The following is a 20,080-nucleotide window of genomic DNA, read 5'->3' as shown; positions in this document are numbered from 1 at the left end:
GGGTGTACCCCGCCTTTCGCCCGTAGTCAGCTGGGATAGGCTCCAGCTTGCCTGCGACCCTGTAGAAGGATAAAGCGGCTAGAGATAATGAGATGAGATGAGATGGGATGGATGGATGGAAGAGTGATGCTAGGTGCTCAGGAACTCCAAGTACCAGCATGCACCAGGACAGACGTTTCGACACGCCCACAGTGGGCGTGGTTCGTGTGAGACAGAGCTGAGTTGAAGGATGCGAGGAAAGCGTGAAAGAGCCGGAGCGCTACCTGAACTCTCAGCGCGCTGATCCAGGGGGAACCGCTCAGTCTGAATCATGCGCCTCGTCAGCTGCATCACTCACTGGGAGTGGTGTGGGAATTGTGCAAGATACGGATAAGACACGTTTGTTTTCAGTGCGCCGTCAGATGCGGCTCTGTTGAAGGTGATAAGTTTCCCGTTAGCGGTGTGTGCGTATAATGCTCGCGCACGGCAGGAGCTCTGCCTCAGGACGCATCCTGTTGTTTGTTTGTTTGTTTTTTCTCCCCTCACGGATTTGTTTCTGCTGAAAATCACAGCTGAAGTTTCTTAGATAACGTGTACTTTTACTGGAAAGTTGTTTGAAATAGTTACAAGTAAATAAAAAACCTCGAGAGAGAGAAAAGGACTCCAGTGAGCATGGGGAACGCAGGGAGTTTGGAGCAGCAGCACACCGACCCCAGAGGGCACAACATGCCGTTAAAGCTGCCCATGCCGGACCCGGGCGAGTTAGAAGAGCGGTTTGCGGTTGTTTTGGTGAGTAAAGAGTCAAATAGAGTAAATAAAACTGGCTTTATTTGGGTGTAAGTGGTCAGTGCTGCCTGCCGTGAGGCGCCTCGCACTGAGCCGGACCCTGAGCAGCTCGGTCACTCCACGCTATTGTGTGTGCTGGAGTTAGTGAGCTAAAGCTAACAGGATTAGCTACAACTCTCAGCCGAGCCGCTCGCTCTCAGAACGGAAGGGTACCACTTACTAGTCCGAGTCTATTACACGGTTCTTATACACATATTACACTCGGTTTGTTCGTTTTCACTTCGTCTCTCTATTGGGAGCAGTTTGCAGTGAGTCAGTGCTCTCCTGCTCCAGGTTTAAGCTCTCTCTCTCTCTCTGTACTCGGACTTTTGTTGTTTTAAAGTGCATATCCTGGACCAATTTCGTGTTTTTTTTTTAACATGAAAGTATGTCCCTTTACACACTCATCCAGAAGGGTAATTTTGCACAAGGCCATCTGTCTACAGCAGAAAAAAATTAATAAGAGAACGCGTCTGGAAAAATCCCAAGCGAGTCTGGAGCCAGATTCGTGACGTCACGTGCGGAAGTGCCAGCAGGCTGCGCGAGCTTTGCGCAGTCTCAAGGCCAATTTATGCTGACAACGCAGTCCTCGCAGATGGCGTCGCAGACAGCGTCTGCATAGCCCCCCCACCTTCGCAGACGCTCTGCGCACACCTCCCAAAAATTGTGACCACCGCAGAAGCCTCGCAGACAAGAGGGCTCTGATTGGTCCACTCTGCATCCGCTGTACACGCACTTCCGCTTCCCTACTTTCCCGGTTTGGTTTGTTTTCACGACCGGCATTTTTAAAAACACGAGCGAAGATGGAGCAGCACGAAGAGCGGTTGATCGAGGAAGTGAGGAAGTACGTACATCTATACGACTCCAGTTCTAGTCATTATAAGTAACCGGAGGATAAACACTCCATTAACCACACCCACCAACTATTCCTAGCGACTTCGCGCCCCCTTGCGTTGTGCCGGTGAATAACATCGCGCACGCCTATTATCCCCGCTCAACAATAAATTACAACTGTCTGCGAAAAGCTATCTGCGAAAGCCTTGTCGCATGAGCATGCAGAGGCCTTCAGTGCACAGCCTGTGTAGCCCAAGTTTAGCGGCGAGCGATTTTGCATTGAAATACGGAATTGTCACCTGAGCGCAATGTGGGAAACGATGAGGACTAATCCCATCAAGATCGGTGTTGCTACACCCTCCTACGATACATCTGTTAACCATTTTAAATGTGCAGAAAACCGCCAGGTCGTTTTCTCATAAGCAAACCAGCGCTGACGTAGGATTCAGAGGGAGGAGTCCCGCACGTAACGTCACGATAATCAATGTTTCCCAGGAAATCCAAATGCCAATTTTTTTCAGAGGCGGACCAATTCGCCTCAAATGGCTTGATTTCAACTGAATTTTTCTGGTATAGAGATCTTGCATGTGACGTCACAGCCGATCCAGATTGTAACAGACGCCATCTTGTCGGTCAAACGCCATATTCCGCCTGCTACTTCTACTTCTGGTTCTGCTTCTACTTCTACCTTTTCTTCTGGAAAACCCTAGTCTGGTTAACACCAGACCATATCACAAGTGAAATATGGTCTGGAATCCGCCTATTGAATTTCTCATAGGGGAGGTGTGGTTTACGATTGTCAACGGCCGTTTATTGGACGTTGCGAATGTCTATCATTTGGCGTATACGTAGCCCATGGCCAATCATGGCAGTTGTACCCGGTGACGTAGTTAGAGCGACGAAGAGGCGAAGAAGAGAAGGAAAGAGAAAGAGAAGGCAAAACAAAAATAGACTGCAACGCAAAACGCTGTTCTTTTTTTAAAACAAACTTTCGCTCTAAACTATTCAGAACAGTGTCTAAAGCTTGATCCAAATTTTGGTTCGTATCGCTCGCCGCCATGTTAAATGTGATCCGTATATTCCACCTCTGGCAGTTCAATATCCACTGACACGGTCGTGAAAACTATGTCCGGTAAGCGATAAGGGTCACTAATCTGTAGGTCGTTTATTTTAGACACATATCTAATTATCTGTTCATTAGAAAAATGAGCCGTGTAGTCCGTCGGTTGAAATTGATCCATTTTGTATACGAGTGCAGCAGTATTCAGCTGTGTTTTTTACAGACAAGATGGCGGCTGTTTACATTCCGGTCACGTGACTGCAAGATCTATATTGCGCAAGGTAAAAAAACTGCACAAAATGTGACAGATATTTGACCAAAGTTTAATATAAAATAAGAGAATTACATTGATCTTGCTCCTGAATTTACCTGTGATATGCACTTTAAGTCATTTCTGTGGAAGCTAGTTTTCACCACCATAACAACGAGGTTCTCATAATTATGACTCAAGTTTTCATCATTTTTTGAGAAAATTATAATGTTAAAAAATATTTCTCATAATTATAGTTTTCTATCTCATAATATTAAGCTCCTATGTACTAGCTCATAATCATGACTTAGTGAATCAGTTATGAGATACTAGACTATCTCATAATTATGATTTAAGTTCTCATACCCCCCCCAGATAAATTTCTCATAATTATGGCTGAGTGTCTCAAAATTTTGACGTGCTGTCTCATAATGACTTAGTAACTCATAATTATGGTTTACTATCTCATAATATTCAGATCCTATTTAGTAGCTCATAATTATGACTTAGTGAATCAATTATGAGATACTATCTCATCATGATTTAAGTTCTCCTTAAAAAAAGTTATTATAATTATGAGTTATGTTTCCATAATAATGATATCTTGTAATGATGAGATATGAAGTCATAATTTTGAGAAAATGTTCTGATTATTATGAAATAACTTATTATCCCATAATTATGGCGGAAATGGGTTTCTGTACATTTCTCGACCAGTTACCAGTTAGAAATCTTTTCATTTGGTTCTAACAACCTGACAGTTAAGAAAAAAAAGTTGTTTTTTTTTAGTTTTGCGTACTTTTAAGCTCAGCTGGCTGGATGTTGGAGTGAAATGACTTCATTCAGCTCCAAACACATACACTCGGGAAAATAAAAACAGTACTAAGCTGTTCTTTTCATTGCCAATTCTATTTTGTAATTTTAAATATGCATCATTCACATGGAAAAGTGTTCCTTTAACCATGATTTAAGGTATATAAATAGATCATAGTTAGTACACGATATGCACTTTTCGAGATAAATGTGTAAATCATCCCAGCGACAATGCATGTGACAGTTTTTAGTGCTCTTTCTCTGAGAATGCATGAGCACACTTCGAACTACTTGTTGATCTGAGTGCTGATTATTTTGCAGGCTTCCCTCTGGGTAAAGGGTCAGGCATTCGTATCACACCACATGTCCAGTTGATTAGAGAGCTGATATTAAGAAATGAAGACTGCTGCTGTAGTCAGAGCAGTGTTTTGCGTAACACACACACACACACACACACACACACACACACACACACACACTGCTTCTTGCAAATCAGTTCCTCACCACCCAGATTTACACAGCACCTGCTCAGCTGTCTCATCTACACTGCTTTTGTCCAGGAAGTGCTGAGAGGGTGTGATCGTATATCACTATGAAATAAATAAATAAATATATATAAAAATGTATGTTTTAAATTAAATTTTTGGATAAGATGCTGATCTGAGTCAGATCTCTGGTTGTTGCCCAGTGTCTGATACTGGCTTTATGTAATCGAGCTGACTCTCAGTTTCAGTTGATTTTATGCAAAGCATGAGAGTGGTTGTGATGGTGGCCTGCTTTAAGTGCTTTAAATTATGTCCAATTCAGTAGCAAAAAAGCTTTAACAATAGATATTGTCACGAATACGGATATAGATTTAGCTTCCTTATGACAGGGATGAGAGTTTTCCGCTTTTCAGCGGATTTCCGCTTTTTCTGAGCGAAAATCGATATTATGCCAAATCCGTTGAGATGTTTTTTTCATTGAGGGGGGTTGGGGTATGTTCCTTCGTGATACTCAAGCGTACGACGATGTTACATGTTTACATTTTCGCCATCTTTAATCTCGCTAAGTCTCGCGGTAGAATACGTGTTATCTACAATGTAATTGGCCAAAACATCGCTGGCGAGAGCATGATAGCCAATCATAACAGTTCTTACAAGAGTGTGGGAGAGAACAAAAGCCAATCCTAACAGTTCTTACAAAAGTACCCGCATCGTTCTATTTTATCGAAACTTGCACATGTTCATCGTCGCTGCGCTTCAAAAATGCGTTTCTCTTTCGTATCGGCTTTTTTACTCAAAATGCCGAATACAATTGACAAGCGAGACGAAGCGAAGGTACGTGAAATCGATGCTGGTATAAAAAACAGAGAGAGGACTGACAAGCTTTTGTCTTTGGCCAAAAGGCTGAAGAAGAAGTCGAAATGATTAAATGAAAATGAGAAGTGACTGTGAACTATAAATAATTGTATAAAGTGTACACAGACATTATCCCATAAACTTAGCATTTGTTTGATTTAATACATTGAACATGTATATGATGGTCAGTAAATCTGAATTAATGCTGACAGTTTTGAAAACTTAAATATTTCAAAAGACTTTGAAATCCTGTGCAACTAATGAGGACATGGGGTGACTGACCTTTTCTCCCTAAGAAATTTTATTTAATATATGAACGTTTTGATAATTAATAAAACTTACGTTTAATGTGAATTTAGTTTGTCATTTTTGTTGATCATAAATTATAACCATACCCTTGAATGTAGAATGTGATTTTATTTTGAATTCAAACAATACTCCTATTGATTTGAAACATATTTTCATGTAAATATATAAAAAAGACAACAGATTTTTTTATCTACTACAGCTCAGATTGCAGGAAAAGTGGTTTGTAAGGCCTTATTTTTCAAAATTTTCCTGGGGGGGTATCCCTCCCAGACCCCCGGCTTTGGGCGCCATCTTGTTTTCTGCTTTTTTGGTGACCACCCACTCTCATCCCTGTTATGAGCAAACCAGAGGCAACAGCGGCAAGGAAAAACTTCCTGAGACGGCATGAGGACGAAACCTCGAGCGGAACCAGATTTAAAAGGGAACCTTTTCTAAGTCACGCTGGATAATGTCAAGACGAGCAGGTTTATTTATAAACATACATTCTAGAAGCGTCTCTTAGTAATGTCCTATTTGCAGTGTTAATAAGCATCTTTTAAAATGCTTTAAAAGTTGAAAGTTGACTTAGTGATGAGCATAAAACTATTAAAAAATCTTTCAACATTGGATTGCACACCAACCTGGCCTTATTTTTTCAGCCCGTACCTGTCCAGCCCATAGTGTATATCATCCTGAAAGACATTTCCTAAATAATTACTATGTAATAAATGTATTCTGTAGCGTCTATTCATTTTTCTCTCGAGAGCCAGACTCGTATTTCTATGAATCCGAATACAGAAAGCATTCCAGCATTAATTAATCATTTTAAGTCCCCAAATCTGTCGTTAGTTTGACTGGAACAAACTCTGCACCTGTGTGTCGAGGGAATGCTTTTGATGTGTATTCCTCTTCTGTTTTGCGTGTGTGTTTGGGTGGTACAGCCCTGGCTGTCTGCTCATCTCGCTTTTATAGGACAAACAACATCAGACTTCATGCTTCACTAACACTAGAGCAGCTCTCATCACTCTGACCCAGGCTTCTCCGGGTAACACTCAGACACACGCGCACACACACAACTCGGGTGGTAACGCAGTTCGGATGAGTGACAGCAGAGCAGCAAAAGAAAGCGAGTGGAAAGTTAAAGTGCCCCTGGAGGAAATGGAGCTGGTTTGGTTTTAATGAGTCATTCAGACTCGCACAGTGCCTCAGGCTGCGGTTCTTTTTCTCTGGCCAGAGGGGACTCCTTGTACATGTTTATATGATTATTTATAAAAACGTGTAATTATGCAGTCGTGCAGTATTGTAATAACCACGTCAATTTTAATTTTGCCTTATGGTCAGTCCGAGTCACTGACCGGCCGAATGTGTTATTGACATTTCTATATGTTCTATAAGTAAGGATTAAAACATCATGGCAGGATGTGGCGCTATAGGAAAATTCATGGCTGGCTGTTCCAACCCCGAAGAGAGTGATTTTCCTGTATTAGCACATCCTGAAGTGTTTTATTTCCCTTATATACCACATCAATTTGCAACAATTACAATTCATTTTTATTTATTAAAGAATGACGCGCCGTACTTTTTAACTCTTGATAGTTATGTTTAATGATGACGATTGTCCATGATGCAGGTTATTTCCTATATGAAGTGATAATTATAAAATATTAATAAAAATAATAAATAATAAATATAATTTTTTTCACGGTCCGGTTTCCATCAAGTCCTGCGCTCTGATTGGCTGGCGAGCGGGTCCGTATCCTACGATACAGACCCCAGTTACGGACCTCTGGCGACTCGCTCGTTCACAACAACAACAAACCTAGCAAATTTTGTCAACATTTATTTTTGCATTTCTCAGGAGAATAGCATTAATTTTACATCATGGATAGCGATAACGACAGTGTTCACAGTGAAAGCGAGTTTTACTACCCTGAGGAAGAAGAAATAAAAATAAAACATTTCAGGAGAAAGCTAAAAACCTGTAACTTGCTAACACCGAGCAAAAACATGGCTGAATCCTGAATGACTCCTATTTGTATAAATAGGGGACTACATAGGTGGCAAAATGTAGTTTTTTTTCCTGCTATGGAAGTGCACTTGTACACCGAGGAGGAAGCAATTTGCATTACAGCCGTGAACGAGGATTCAAAATGGCGGCTCGGCTCGGTTTTCCCTTTCGGGCGCTCCCGTTTTCTGTTAGAATTTGGTAAAGAAAAAAATAAATATATTATTTACCAGCTTAAGGTCGGTCCGTATGGTGAAATACCGTGACCTCGGCCTTGAATACTGACCTCGGCCCAGAGGGCCTCGCTCAGTACTTTCAAGACCTCAGTCACGGTATTTCACGATACAGACCTCCCAGCTGGTAAATAACATACATATTTGTATATTTATTAATATATATTTTATAAATATTTTATTTATATATAAATAAATACATAATATTTATAATTTATTCATATTTATTAAATTTATAAATTATTTTATCTCATATATATATATATATATATATATATATATATATATATATATATATATAATTTTTAGTGGAGTGATTTTCATTAACCCTTGAAATCGAAGTTAATCCTTTTTTAGCTTACTGTATTTCAGTTGTAGATTTTTTTATATATAGTCCCAGCGTGTTCTAATCCGCTGACTTGATTGGTCGGATGTATGTTCTTCACTTTTATTTATAGTTATTCTTTATTTCATTATTTCATGGGTTGATGTAAACCACTCTACTAACTTAGGTTTTTTTCATATTTTATTTTATATCACTTTTATTTTTATTAGTATTTAATTTATTAATATTTTTTGAGGACCCTTCTGTAAATCACTTGTCTGACGTTGGCATCTTCAGTGAAGATCATTAAAGCAAAAGAAGACTATAGCAGTTTTAGTTGTTCCCTCAGTTTCTCTTAAAGTGAAGACAAAATGCAGAATGCCACATTACAGAGAACCTCAGAGAAATGAACATATCCTGCTGTGTCAAAGAAAACAACCCCCCCCCCCCAAAAAAAAAAACAAAAAAACAAAACTTCATTTAGATTGATCACCTGTCCGTGGTCTGTGATACTCAGCGGTGGAATTTCCTGATGATCAAATCCTACTGTTATTTCAAAAAAACGAAACAAAAAACCCACATATTTTTTTTCAGCATTTTTCATGCTGTAGGATTAGGTTTTGGTGACAGAATTATATTTAATGTTCAGTTTATTATGTGACATCATAGAATACCAGAAGCCTTTTGTGTTTATTTCGTTCGTAATTAAAAAAAATATATATATCTTAGTGTCCATTCTGATAACACTGCAGAATATTTTTCCATGATACTGTAACACGTTCTAGAGTAAACGCGAGGGCAGGCTGCGATAGCAACGCTGTCGTCACTTTCTGGCAGGCTTTCGGGACGCCTTGTGTGTTTTAATCGCAGCTCTTAAACTTATTTACTGCTGTTAAACACTGACGCATGCCGACCTCTGCGCTTCGGTAGGCTGGGTAGGGAGTAGCTGCTTTACTGAGCTGCTGTCTGTGATGAAGAAGTATTTTTGTGTATGATCACATGACATGCTGTTTTTGTCTTGTAGCATGTGATTTCTTCATACTCTGGCTTTATTCACAGGGAGTGTGTAAAACCTTTACACTTTGGAAGTCTGTGCCACTTTAAATACCTCGAGCACTTCTATAGATTTATAACCTCGTGTACGTGTTCAGCTGCGAGTCAGTGGTATGCGTTAACAAACCCACTGTAGAGACCCACTGGGAGGATTTAAGCACATATTGTGTCGACGCTTGAAATTCACCCTTGGATTATTTCACTCTCGTGAGACCAAAAAAAAAAAAAGCGCGGCCCATTCATACTGTAATGGTGCGTTTGACCTGAAACTCACAGGAAATAAAGAACGTCTGGAACTGCTACTGATTCTCAAACCAGACATATTCATGCTGTTCAGCTGTTGCCAAGATAAAAGACAAACTGTTTCGCATGTGACCGACTGTGAAATGGAAATCTTTTCTTTATTCGTCAGCTTTTTTAAGGGACTTTCCAGTTATAGTAGAGTCTGCAAGAAATGTTTTATATGACTATTATAGTATAGTACTATAGTACAGTTTTGATTGTCTTTCTGAAGTCATGTCCTTTTTTTTTGTTCGTTTGATTTGCTGAAGTAGGCTAACCGTTAAGTGTTCAGGTGAACACGGGTGATTTTCCCAAAGGCCAGGAAATAACAGCGTGTGGCGTTTGTGCTAATCATTGAGCCGAGAACATGGTGGTGGTTACCATAGCTGCAGGAACATTACTGCTTCTCCAAGGAGAAGAACCATGACGCTGGTTCTCAGCATGGCTTACGATGATCATGCTCATCAGATTTAAAAGGAAAAGATTTCGAAAGTGTTGTTCTGAAACTCTTCCAGCGTTAAATGGAGCAAGAAACAGAACAGAACCGACGATTTGTGATCGAGTCACCAGGTTTGCTGGGGTTTGTTCCTGTGTAATTAAGGATAAATATAGGCCAAATAGGGCAAGGTTGATGAGAACCACCCAACAGATCCAGTTTTAGAGTTTATGACTTACCCATGATGAAATAGGCGAGTTCAAGAGGCTGAAGATTAGTCCAGTAAATGAGAGAAGTTTGAGCCATGATAATAACCAGTGTGGGTACAAACCTCATTTGTTTGCGGTGATATCAATAGATTAAAGTTGAGCATGCTTATTCTCAAACTAAAGTAATGGTGACATGGCGGCGTAGTGGTTAGCACTGTCGCCTCACAGGAAGAAGGTTCTGGGTTTGAGCCTTTCTGTGCGGAGTTTGCATGTTCTCCCAGTGTCTGCGTGGGTTTCCTCCGGGTGCTCCGGTTTCCCCCACAGTCCAAAGACATGCAGGTTAGGTTAAAGTGCATATTCTGGACCAATTTTGTTTTTTTTATATGAAAGTATGTCCCTTTACACACTCATCTAGAAGGGTAATTTTGCACAAGGCCATCTGTCTACAGCAGAAAAAAAATAAATAACAAAACGCGTCTGGAAAAATCCCAAGCGAGTCTGGAGCCAAATTCGTGACGTTACCTGCAGAAGCGCCAGCAGGCTGCGAGAGCTTGCACGGTTTCAGCGCACAGCCTGTGTAGACCAAGCGCTCCCATTTCTCTCTCATTGTCCGGTCTTTTGGGAAACGATGAGTACTAATCCCATCAAGATCGGTGTTGCTACACCCTCCTACGATACATCTGTTAAACATTTTAATAATTACGTGATAACGTTGAAGAAATTTGCAGAAAACCACCAGGTCGTTTTCTCATAAACAAACCAGCGCTGACGTAGGATTCAGAGGGAGGCGTCCCGCACGCGACGTCACGAAAATCAATGTTTCCCGGGAAATCCAAATGCAAAGTTTTTTCAGAGACGGACCAATTCGCCTCAGATGGCTTGATTTCAACTGAATTTTTCTGGTATTGCGCAAGGTAAAAAAAAATAGCAGAGAATGCAAAACGTGACAGATATTTGACCAAAGTTTTAATATAAAATAGAAGAATTACATTGATCTTGCTCCTGAATTTGCCCGTGATATGCACTTTAATGTGGGATGGCCTTGGGCTGACGTGCCCAAGAGTGGCAGCGTGCACATATGCAGCGGCTTTGCTCTCCGAAGATAAACTAGATTTCGTTGTACATTTGTGCAGTGACAATAAAGGCATTCTATTTTATCTCTTATTGAGCAAGCATCATAAAAGAATATAAAGATCACATGGGCATGTAAAAATGTATTATTTCAAAAAGTCTCTTGGAAAAGTTTTAGATGTGGTTTTGTGGGTTTCTTTCATCAACAGCTCTCAATAGAAATACAGTATGTAACTTGTCTAAGTGAAATCCTTTAGAAAGCAGGACAGTAATATTTAAGTTATTCCACAAAATCGAGTCGTACATGAGCTGATAGCCGACGAGGCGTGTAGCGTCGAGTCGGCTATAAGCCATGTACCAGACTTGTAGTACTCGAGTCCACGACTCGGACTCAAGTCCAACTCATCTCATCTCATCTCATTATCTGTAGCCGCTTTATCCTTCTACAGGGTCGCAGGCAAGCTGGAGCCTATCCCAGCTGACTATGGGCGAAAGGCGGGGTACACCCTGGACAAGTCGCCAGGTCATCGCAGGGCCGACACATAGACACAGACAACCATTCACACTCGCATTCACACCTACGGTCAATTTAGAGTCACCAGTTAACCTAACCTGCATGTCTTTGGACTGTGGGGGAAACCGGAGCACCCGGAGGAAACCCACGCGGACACAGGGAGAACATGCAAACTCCACACAGAAAGGCCCTCGCCGGCCACGGGGCTCGAACCCGGACCTTCTTGCTGTGAGGCGACAGTGCTAACCACTACACCACCGTGCCGCCCGAGTCCAACTCGTGCCCTAATTTTAAGGACTCGTGACTCGACTTGGACTTGAGCACTGATGACCCGGACTTGGACTTGGACTCGTGCATTAACTGCATTCGGACTCGTAAATTGGAGATGAGGACTCCGATTTTTTCTTTCTTTTTTGTAACATGCCATAATAATTTGGCATAAGATATTTATATCTCCATTAGTTTTTGTACTAATTTCGTGCAAGAGTGTCACACCTGCGGACCTTGGCACGTGCATCAGATAGACTCTTGGGCACGCTCTGGACAGCACACGCGCCAAGTGGACACTCTCGCGCGCCGTAAACGACTCGCACCTGCACAGGATTAAGGCACAATCAGCGCGCCTATATAAAAACTGTGAAAACACACTTACTTTGCGAAGTATTGAGTTGCGTTACTGACGTTACCGAGCCTTAGTTCCTTGTTTGGTTTCCTGAACCCCGATTTCCTGTTTCTCATCTTTGATTCTGCCGAGTCTACGATAGCCTGTTTGTGCCTCGCTTGACCTATTGCCCGTTTCACCGATTTACGATTTTGCCTGCCGTTCTGGATTGTTTACTGGTCTTCATTTGTATTAATAAACACACCTTCTGCACTCACATCCATCTCTGACTGAATACTTCGCACTCCCTGACAAAGAGAATGCACATTCACCTGTTCATACGTCATGTTCAGGAACAAACTAATGTTAATGTCGCTAAAACAGCCACCGTCAAATGGTGTGGTTGGAGTGTTGGACTCGACTCGGATCAATAGTGGACTCGACTCGAAATTTTTTTAGTGACTCGGACTTGAACACTGGGGACTCGAGACTGGACTCGGACTCGAGGTTTAGTGACTCAAGTGCAACACTGCCATGTATGATGAGATTGAGTAGAATAACTGTTTTTATCTATCCACATTCACTGGATTTTGAGAAACAGCATTTTTATTTTTACTTTTTGCAAATTCGATAAATAAAAACTTCATACAAAACGTCCGACAAAATCATTTCCGCTTAGAATGGAAACAAACTGGTGAAATGACAGTAGTAATTTGTGAAAAATGCTATAATAATAATTCTTGAAAACTAAAATAAAGATATATTCTTACCATCAAATACTTTTATTCCATATTTTGTTGCCTTTTTTAATTTTTGAGGTTTTCTTCTTCTTCTTTCGGGTTTTTTTGGCGGTTGACAAACCAACTTAAAGGTGCGTTACCGCCATCAACTGGGCTGGAGTGTGGAACAGGAGATATTGGGGGGGAACAACCTATATTATTTTAGCCATTTCTGGGTTTTTAAAATTTATTTTATTTTTTTAAATACTTGATAACAATTTTGGGGGTTTTGTTTTTGAGTAGAGTTTTTATTTAGTCTTCGGTTGGTTCAGCACCCATTTTGTTTTTCTCTACTCACGGTATCTCATCTCATTATCTGTAGCCGCTTTATCCTGTTCTACAGGGTCGCAGGCGAGCTGGAGCCTATCCCAGCTGGCTACGGGCGAAAGGCGGGGTACACCCTGGACAAGTCGCCAGGTCATCACAGGGCTGACACATAGACACAGACAACCATTCACACTCACATTCACACCTACGGTCAATTTAGAGTCACCAGTTAACCTAACCTGCATGTCTTTGGACTGTGGGGGAAACCGGAGCACCCGGAGGAAACCCACACGGACACGGGGAGAACATGCAAACTCCGCACAGAAAGGCCCTCGCCGGCCACAGGGCTCGAACCTGGACCTTCTTGCTGTGAGGCGACAGCGCTAACCACTACACCACCATGCCGCCCTACTCACGGTATATGAGCTAATATTCTAGTAGTAGCGATGTGGTCCTGGAGAAACATTGTTTCATTTTAACTGTATACTGTACCAACTGTGTATGGTTGAAATGACAAATAAAAAGACCTTGACCTAGAGTAGCCAATCAGAGCGCGGGATTGCTCATATCCAGTGAATGTGGATAGAATAATTAAAGTCCGATTGTCCTAAAAAAGTTTCTGGTTTGCTTTTGCTGTAACTGTTACATATAGCTCTCGATAAACAGCCGAGATTAATGCAAGATTCAGTGCTTTGGTAAAGAAAGTAAATAAGCCCCTTTTTATTTATAAAGCACATTTTAAACAACAAAAGTTAAAATCATATAAACATGGTTAAGAGCATAAAACAGGTATAAAAGGACATAAAAGAGAACATAACACACTCACCGGCCACTTTAATAGGAACTTGTTCTTGATTCTAAAGGTGATGATACACAGGGCAATTTTCTGGGCAATATTGCCAGGCAATTGCGCTTCAACACTTTCCCATTGAGATCGGGCAACGTAATTTCGATCTGAACGATTTTGATCATTTTGTGTAACTTTTTAAGATCATTCAATCCGAGTGCTAGTAGCAAATCACATGACCTACTGAGAGCTTCTGAAATTTTCCACCAAGATGATGGCGTCTCGGCAGCAGTGGAGCAAAGAAAAAGAGAGACGACTTGTATCTTTTTATGCTGGTAAGTTATGTGTGAACCCAAAGTAGTAAATTTACCTTATCAAATGCTTAGAAAACCAAGACATCTATTTTTATGTGCTCAGGTTGTCATTAAGACATCGATTTTTTTTTTCCAGCTAAGTGTAAACTGCCGTTAGCTAACCACCGCTCCATAGAGATCGACTGGGATTTAGCTAACTAGCGGCATTTTTTGCTAACATATGGGCCTTTTCCACTACCCTTTTTCAGCTCACTTCAGCCCAACACGGCTCGCGTTTCGACTACCTCAGAGCAGCACGACTGAGCTCACTTCAGCCTTACTCAGCACCCAAAACTCACACGGTTTTGGAGTAGGGCTGAAGTGAGCTCAACTGAGCCGAGTAGGGCTAGGGGCGTGAGGAGACACTCCCCTGTGCACTGGTCAGTGAGGAGGAGTGTCCTCACATGCCCACACATGCCCCGCGAGCACGCTGGGATCTGTAAACACCGTAAACCCAGAAGAAGAAGAATTACGACAAAGAAGAAGAAGATCAGAAAACTAGAAGATGGAAGACCAACCCAAGCGAGGAAAGGCCAGCCAGTTTATTGTTTACTATCCGGGTCATGAGACTACCGCTTAAAAGGTCACTGATGTCACTGTTTGCGCCGCCTAATGACATCACGTGACGTCCACCCACTTTCGCTAACTCCACCCAATGTGTCCACCCACTTCCAGCCAGCACGGTTCAGCGCGGTTGTAGTCGAAATGCAACTCCAACAGCCCCGCTCAGCTCGACTCAGCCCAACTCAGCACGGCACGGCTCAGCTCAACTCCGCCGCGTTTGTAGTGGAAAAGCCCCAATAGTTAGCTGAAAGATATCGCTAGCTACGTAGGGATAATGTTAGCTCTCTTGCGTCAAGTTAAAAGTGATGGGCAGTTCATGATTTTTTTTTTCTTTGTGAGTTGCTCTTATTTATTTGATGGATTGTTGCCAGTTGTCTGTTGCCCTGTGCCGGCAACATTGACCCAAAAGTTGCCCTGTGTATCATCACCTTTAGAGTCAAGAACCTTTAGAATCACCTTAAGATGTTCTTGGCTGGCAGGATTGGACCCTAACGTGGTCTTCTGCTGTTGCATGCTGAGACGCTTTTCTGCTCACCACGGTTGTAAAGAGTTGCTATGAGTTACTATATCCTTCCTGGCAGCTCGAACCAATCTGGCCTGAGTTTCCCAAAAGCATCGTAGCACAAAGATCATCATTAAATGGTAGCGCGAGCAGCACAGTGAACACTCTCTCTCTCCTAGTTAAGATGCTCTTAGCGCTAAGAGGCTTTTGGGAAACCCACTCCTGGCCATTTACCTCTGACTTCTCTTATCAACAAAGTGTTTCCACCCACAGAACTCTCGCTCACTCAATGTTTTTTGTTTTTCGTACCATTCTGTGTAAACTCCAGAGACTGTTGTGTGTGAAAACCCCAGGTTTCTGAAACACTCAAAGCAGTCCATCTGGCACCAACACCCATACCACAGTGAAAGTCACACTTTGAGATCACAGTTCTTCCCATTCTGATGTTTGAGGTGAACATTAACTGAAGCTCTTGATTTGTATCGGCATGATTTTATGCATTGTGCTGCTGTCAAGGGATCGGCTGATTAGAGAACTGCATCAAACAGCAGGTGGATGGGTGTACCTAATAAAGTGGCCGGTGAGTGTATAAATCGATATTAAATTGAGAAATATTGAGGTGGCAACTGGCTCGCATTCTCGTCGTTTCTTTTTATTTTACTTGACTCTATTTTTTGCAGTGTTGTATTGTTTGACTACCCGAAGAAGATGAGTCACTTTTTCCTGCCGTCCTTAACGTTTTGCCAATATAAAGGCGACAGGAGTTATTCAGAGTCCTTCATAACGCAGACAGCTAGATATTAAAGCATCCATATTTTCACCCTTTGTAATGGTTCGCCTTTTGAGATGAGAATCCAGGCTCCATCCATATGAGTAATGGATTATGATGAAAAGAAGTCCTGTAGTCTTTTCTTTGTGCTAAATTATGTCTCGAGGAAGGGATTTGTTGTCTTTAAAATAATGTGCTTTATCCTGTGAAAGACTTGCCAGTGACACGGATGTGAGCATCACTATCATGCTATTGTTATCCACTTTGCTGCCTTTCCTGTAAAGCCCCACCGGGTTTGTTTCCTGTTGAATACAGACATACAGTAGATCCCAATAGCCGAATGAACAAAAGACAAAGTTATGGTGTGTTGAATGTGAGGGAAAAAGCAAAGGGTTTAGTGGAAATAAAAGCAAGTAGCTAACAGGGGTGGACAGTAACGAAGTACATTTACAACCCCAGTTCCAAAAAAGTTGGGACGCTTTGTAAACTGTAAATAAAAACGCACTGCGATAATTTGCAAATCATGGAAACCTTATATTTCATTGAAATTAGTACAAAGACAACATATCAAATGTTGAAACTGACCAATTTTATTGTTTTTTGAAAAATATATGCTCATTTTGAATTTGATGTCAGCAACACATTTCAGAAAAGTTGGGACAGAGGCAGGTTTACCACTGTGTTGCATCACCTCTACTTTTAACAACACTCTGCAAATGTTTGGGAACCGAGGAGACCAATTGCTGTAGTTTTGAAAGAGAAATGTTGTCCCATTCTTGCCTGATATACAATTTTAGTTGCCCAACAGTTTGGGGTCTCTTATGCCGTATTTTGCGCTTCGTAATGCACCAAATGTTTTAAATAGAAGACAGGTCTGGACTGCAGCAGGCCAGTTTAGCACCTGGACTCTTTTACTACGGAGCCATGCAGTTTTAATATGTGCAGAAAGCGTTTCGGCATTGTCTTGCTGAAAGAAGGAAGGCCTTCCCTGAAAAAGATTTTGTCTGGATGGCAGCATATCGCTCTGAAACATGTATAGATCATTCAGCATTAATTCTGTCTTCCAAGATGTACAAGCTACCCATGTCATGTGCACTAATGCCCCCTCATATCATCACAGATGCTGGCTTTTGAACTGTGCACTGATAACAAGCCGGATGGTCCCTCTCCTCTTTAGCCTGGAGGGCGTGGTGTCCATGAGTTCTAAAAAGAATTTCTACTTTTGATTCGTCAAACCTTGGGACAATTTTCCATTTCACCTCAGTCCATCGTAAAAGAGCTCGGGCCCAGAGAAGGGGGTGGTGTTTCTGGATTTTGTTTATATTTGGTTTTAACTTGCATTTGTGAATGCAGTAATGAACTGTATTCACAGACGATGGTTTTCTGAAGTGTTCCTGAGCCCATACAGTGATTTCCACTACAGACGCGTCTGCTTTTAATGCAGCGCCACCTGAGGGCCTGAAGATCACAGGCATCCAATGTCAGTTTTCAGCCTTGTCTCTCGTGACTGTATTTATTGTTGGTTTTTGTCTCAATTGTGACTGTATTGTTGGTGAGCGTGTTTTTTTCTGCTGGCTGCAAAATGAATTGCCCTTAGGGGACATTAAAGATACCTTGAACCTTGCATACAGAGATTTCTCCAGATTCTCTGAATCTTTTAATGATATTATGTACCATGGATGATGTGATCCCCAAATTCTTTGCAATTTTATATTGAGGAACGTTATTCTTAAATTGTTGCACTGTTTGCCCACACAGTCTTTCACAGAGTGGTGAACCCCGCCCCGTCTTTACTTCTGAGAGACTCCGCCTCTCTGGGATGCTCTTTTTATACCCAATCATGTTACTGACCTGTTGCCAATTAACCAAATTAGGTTGTGTTTTTTTTTTTCACATTACACAACTTTTTCAGTCTTTTGTTGCCCCTGTCCCAACTTTTCTGAAACGTGTTGCTGACATCAAATTCAAAATGAGCATATATTTTTCAAAAAACAATAAAAAAATTTCAGTTTCAACATTTGATATGTTATATTTGTACTATTTTCAACGAAATATAGGGTTTCCACGATTTGCAAATTTTCATACTATGTTTTTATTTATAGTTTGCACAGCGCCCCAACTTTTTTGGAATTGGGGTTGTATTTGAGTACTGTACTTAAGTACACTTTTTGAGTATCTGTACTTGACTTGAGTATTATTTTTTTGGAAACTTCTGCCTTTAACTTCACTACATTTGAAAGGCAAATATCGTACTTTTTACTCCACTACATTTCTGTCAAGCTCCTCTTTACTCGTTACTATGAAGCAGCTTTGAAAGTGGATGTTTTTTTTCTTTTCTAAAGTGTTTTTTTTTTTTTTGTAGGTGACCCTGAGACAGCCTATCAGTAATCACTAGGGTCACGTCACGTCCATAGACTGTATAAAATCAAGTACACTGACTTCTCATCAGCTTTATTTGAACACGATGAGCTGATGGCAGAACGGAAGGAGGTGGTTCTTCTGGGGAACGCACGCACTCATGGCCATACCTGGAACCCATGTTTCAGTTTTCTGAAAGGATTAAAGATTTGTTTTGTTCTAAATGTTTGCTGAAAACGAACCACATCACGCCCTACAAAAACTCGCTGTCCAACCTGCGGAAGCATATTGAGGTATATAAATGTTTTATTCAAGAGAAAGCTTGCAACAAAGTTGTCCATGCTTTTAGCACTAGTGATAATATTGCAATAGCTATGCAGTCTGATTAATCAAATGACTTTCTATGGATTTGCCCACCAAGTTGCCGTAGCCTTGTCCATGGCTAACGTTAACACATATAGCTTGGACACTGTTAGTTAGCATGTAAAAACGGAGTTACGCTAACATGAATAACGTTAACTTATCTGAAGTCCTTTCAGAAATATCTCATCTCATCTCATTATCTCTAGCCGCTTTATCCTGTTCTACAGGGTCGCAGGCAAGCTGGAGCCTATCCCAGCTGACTACGGGCGAAAGGCGGGGTACACCCTGGACAAGTCGCCAGGTCATCGCAGGGCTGACACATAGACACAGACAACCATTCACACCTACGGTCAATTTAGAGTCACCAGTTAACCTAACCTGCATGTCTTTGGACTGTGGGGGAAACCGGAGCACCCGGAGGAAACCCACAGGGAGAACATGCAAACTCCACACAGAAAGACCCTCGCCGGCCACGGGGCTCGAACCCAGACCTTCTTGCTGTGAGGCGACAGCGCTAACCACTACACCACCGTGATGCCCCCTTTCAGAAATATGTTTTAGCATAATCTTGCCAAATAAACAGAATGTAGAAATCTTTCTTTTCTTGTAACGTTAGCTACCCAGTATGATTTCAAGTTTGAAAAGAGTTTGCTAGCATGTCAGGTGGCGTTTCACTGACTAGCTAGCGTAAAGTTAAACCACCATGATGCACAGCATGCGTTCATTTTGTGAATTCACATTTCTGTCTTTGGTAACGGCGTTAGGTTTTGTAAGCGTTGTGGCAATAATACAACAATGCGTTGACAGAAAATGTACTTTTAATACTTAAGTATTTTTAAAAGCAAGTACTTTAACTTAAGTAAAAATTTGACTGGACAACTTTCACTTCTATCAGAGTAACATTTAACTAGTACTTTGACTTATGTAATGAAATTGGGTACTTTGTCCACTTCTGGTAGCTAATAATAATATGTGAGATGAAGTAAACATTTAAACTTAATCTAGCCCTCACTCCATCCTCTGAAAAAGTAGCTTTCATTTTGTCTTGAATCAGGAGACCACATGCTTTTTGTAACCACACTGTTTTTCTTGAGCTATTATACGAGCCAGTATCCAAAATAATTTAAAAATACATGAAAAGGTTGCAGGGAGCTGTGCAACACTGACAGCACAACTAGTTTAGAGCCGAATGGGGAAAAACTCCATGCTACAGACACTAC

The 20,080-nt window shown here is 41.3% G+C and overlaps 1 protein-coding gene across 4 annotated transcripts in view; it reads left to right on the top strand.

Annotated features, from left to right (window-relative positions):
* Positions 1-221: 221 nt before the first annotated feature.
* fmnl2a (formin-like 2a) overlaps positions 222-20,080 on the top strand; it is a 136,844-nt gene continuing 116,985 nt past the window's right edge. For all 4 annotated transcript variants that reach the window (XM_060929975.1, XM_060929976.1, XM_060929978.1 and 1 more), the window contains exon 1: positions 222-768. In XM_060929975.1, coding sequence (XP_060785958.1) covers positions 652-768 — 117 coding nt within the window. In that variant the 5' untranslated portion in view covers positions 222-651. The remainder of the gene's footprint in view (positions 769-20,080) is intronic.

The sequence above is a fragment of the Neoarius graeffei genome, chromosome 9 (assembly GCF_027579695.1).
Source record: "Neoarius graeffei isolate fNeoGra1 chromosome 9, fNeoGra1.pri, whole genome shotgun sequence".
NCBI classification, from domain to species: Eukaryota; Metazoa; Chordata; class Actinopteri; order Siluriformes; family Ariidae; genus Neoarius; species Neoarius graeffei.
The sequence above is the reverse complement of the archived record's forward strand: the minus strand, read 5'-3'. Positions and strand labels throughout refer to the sequence as shown.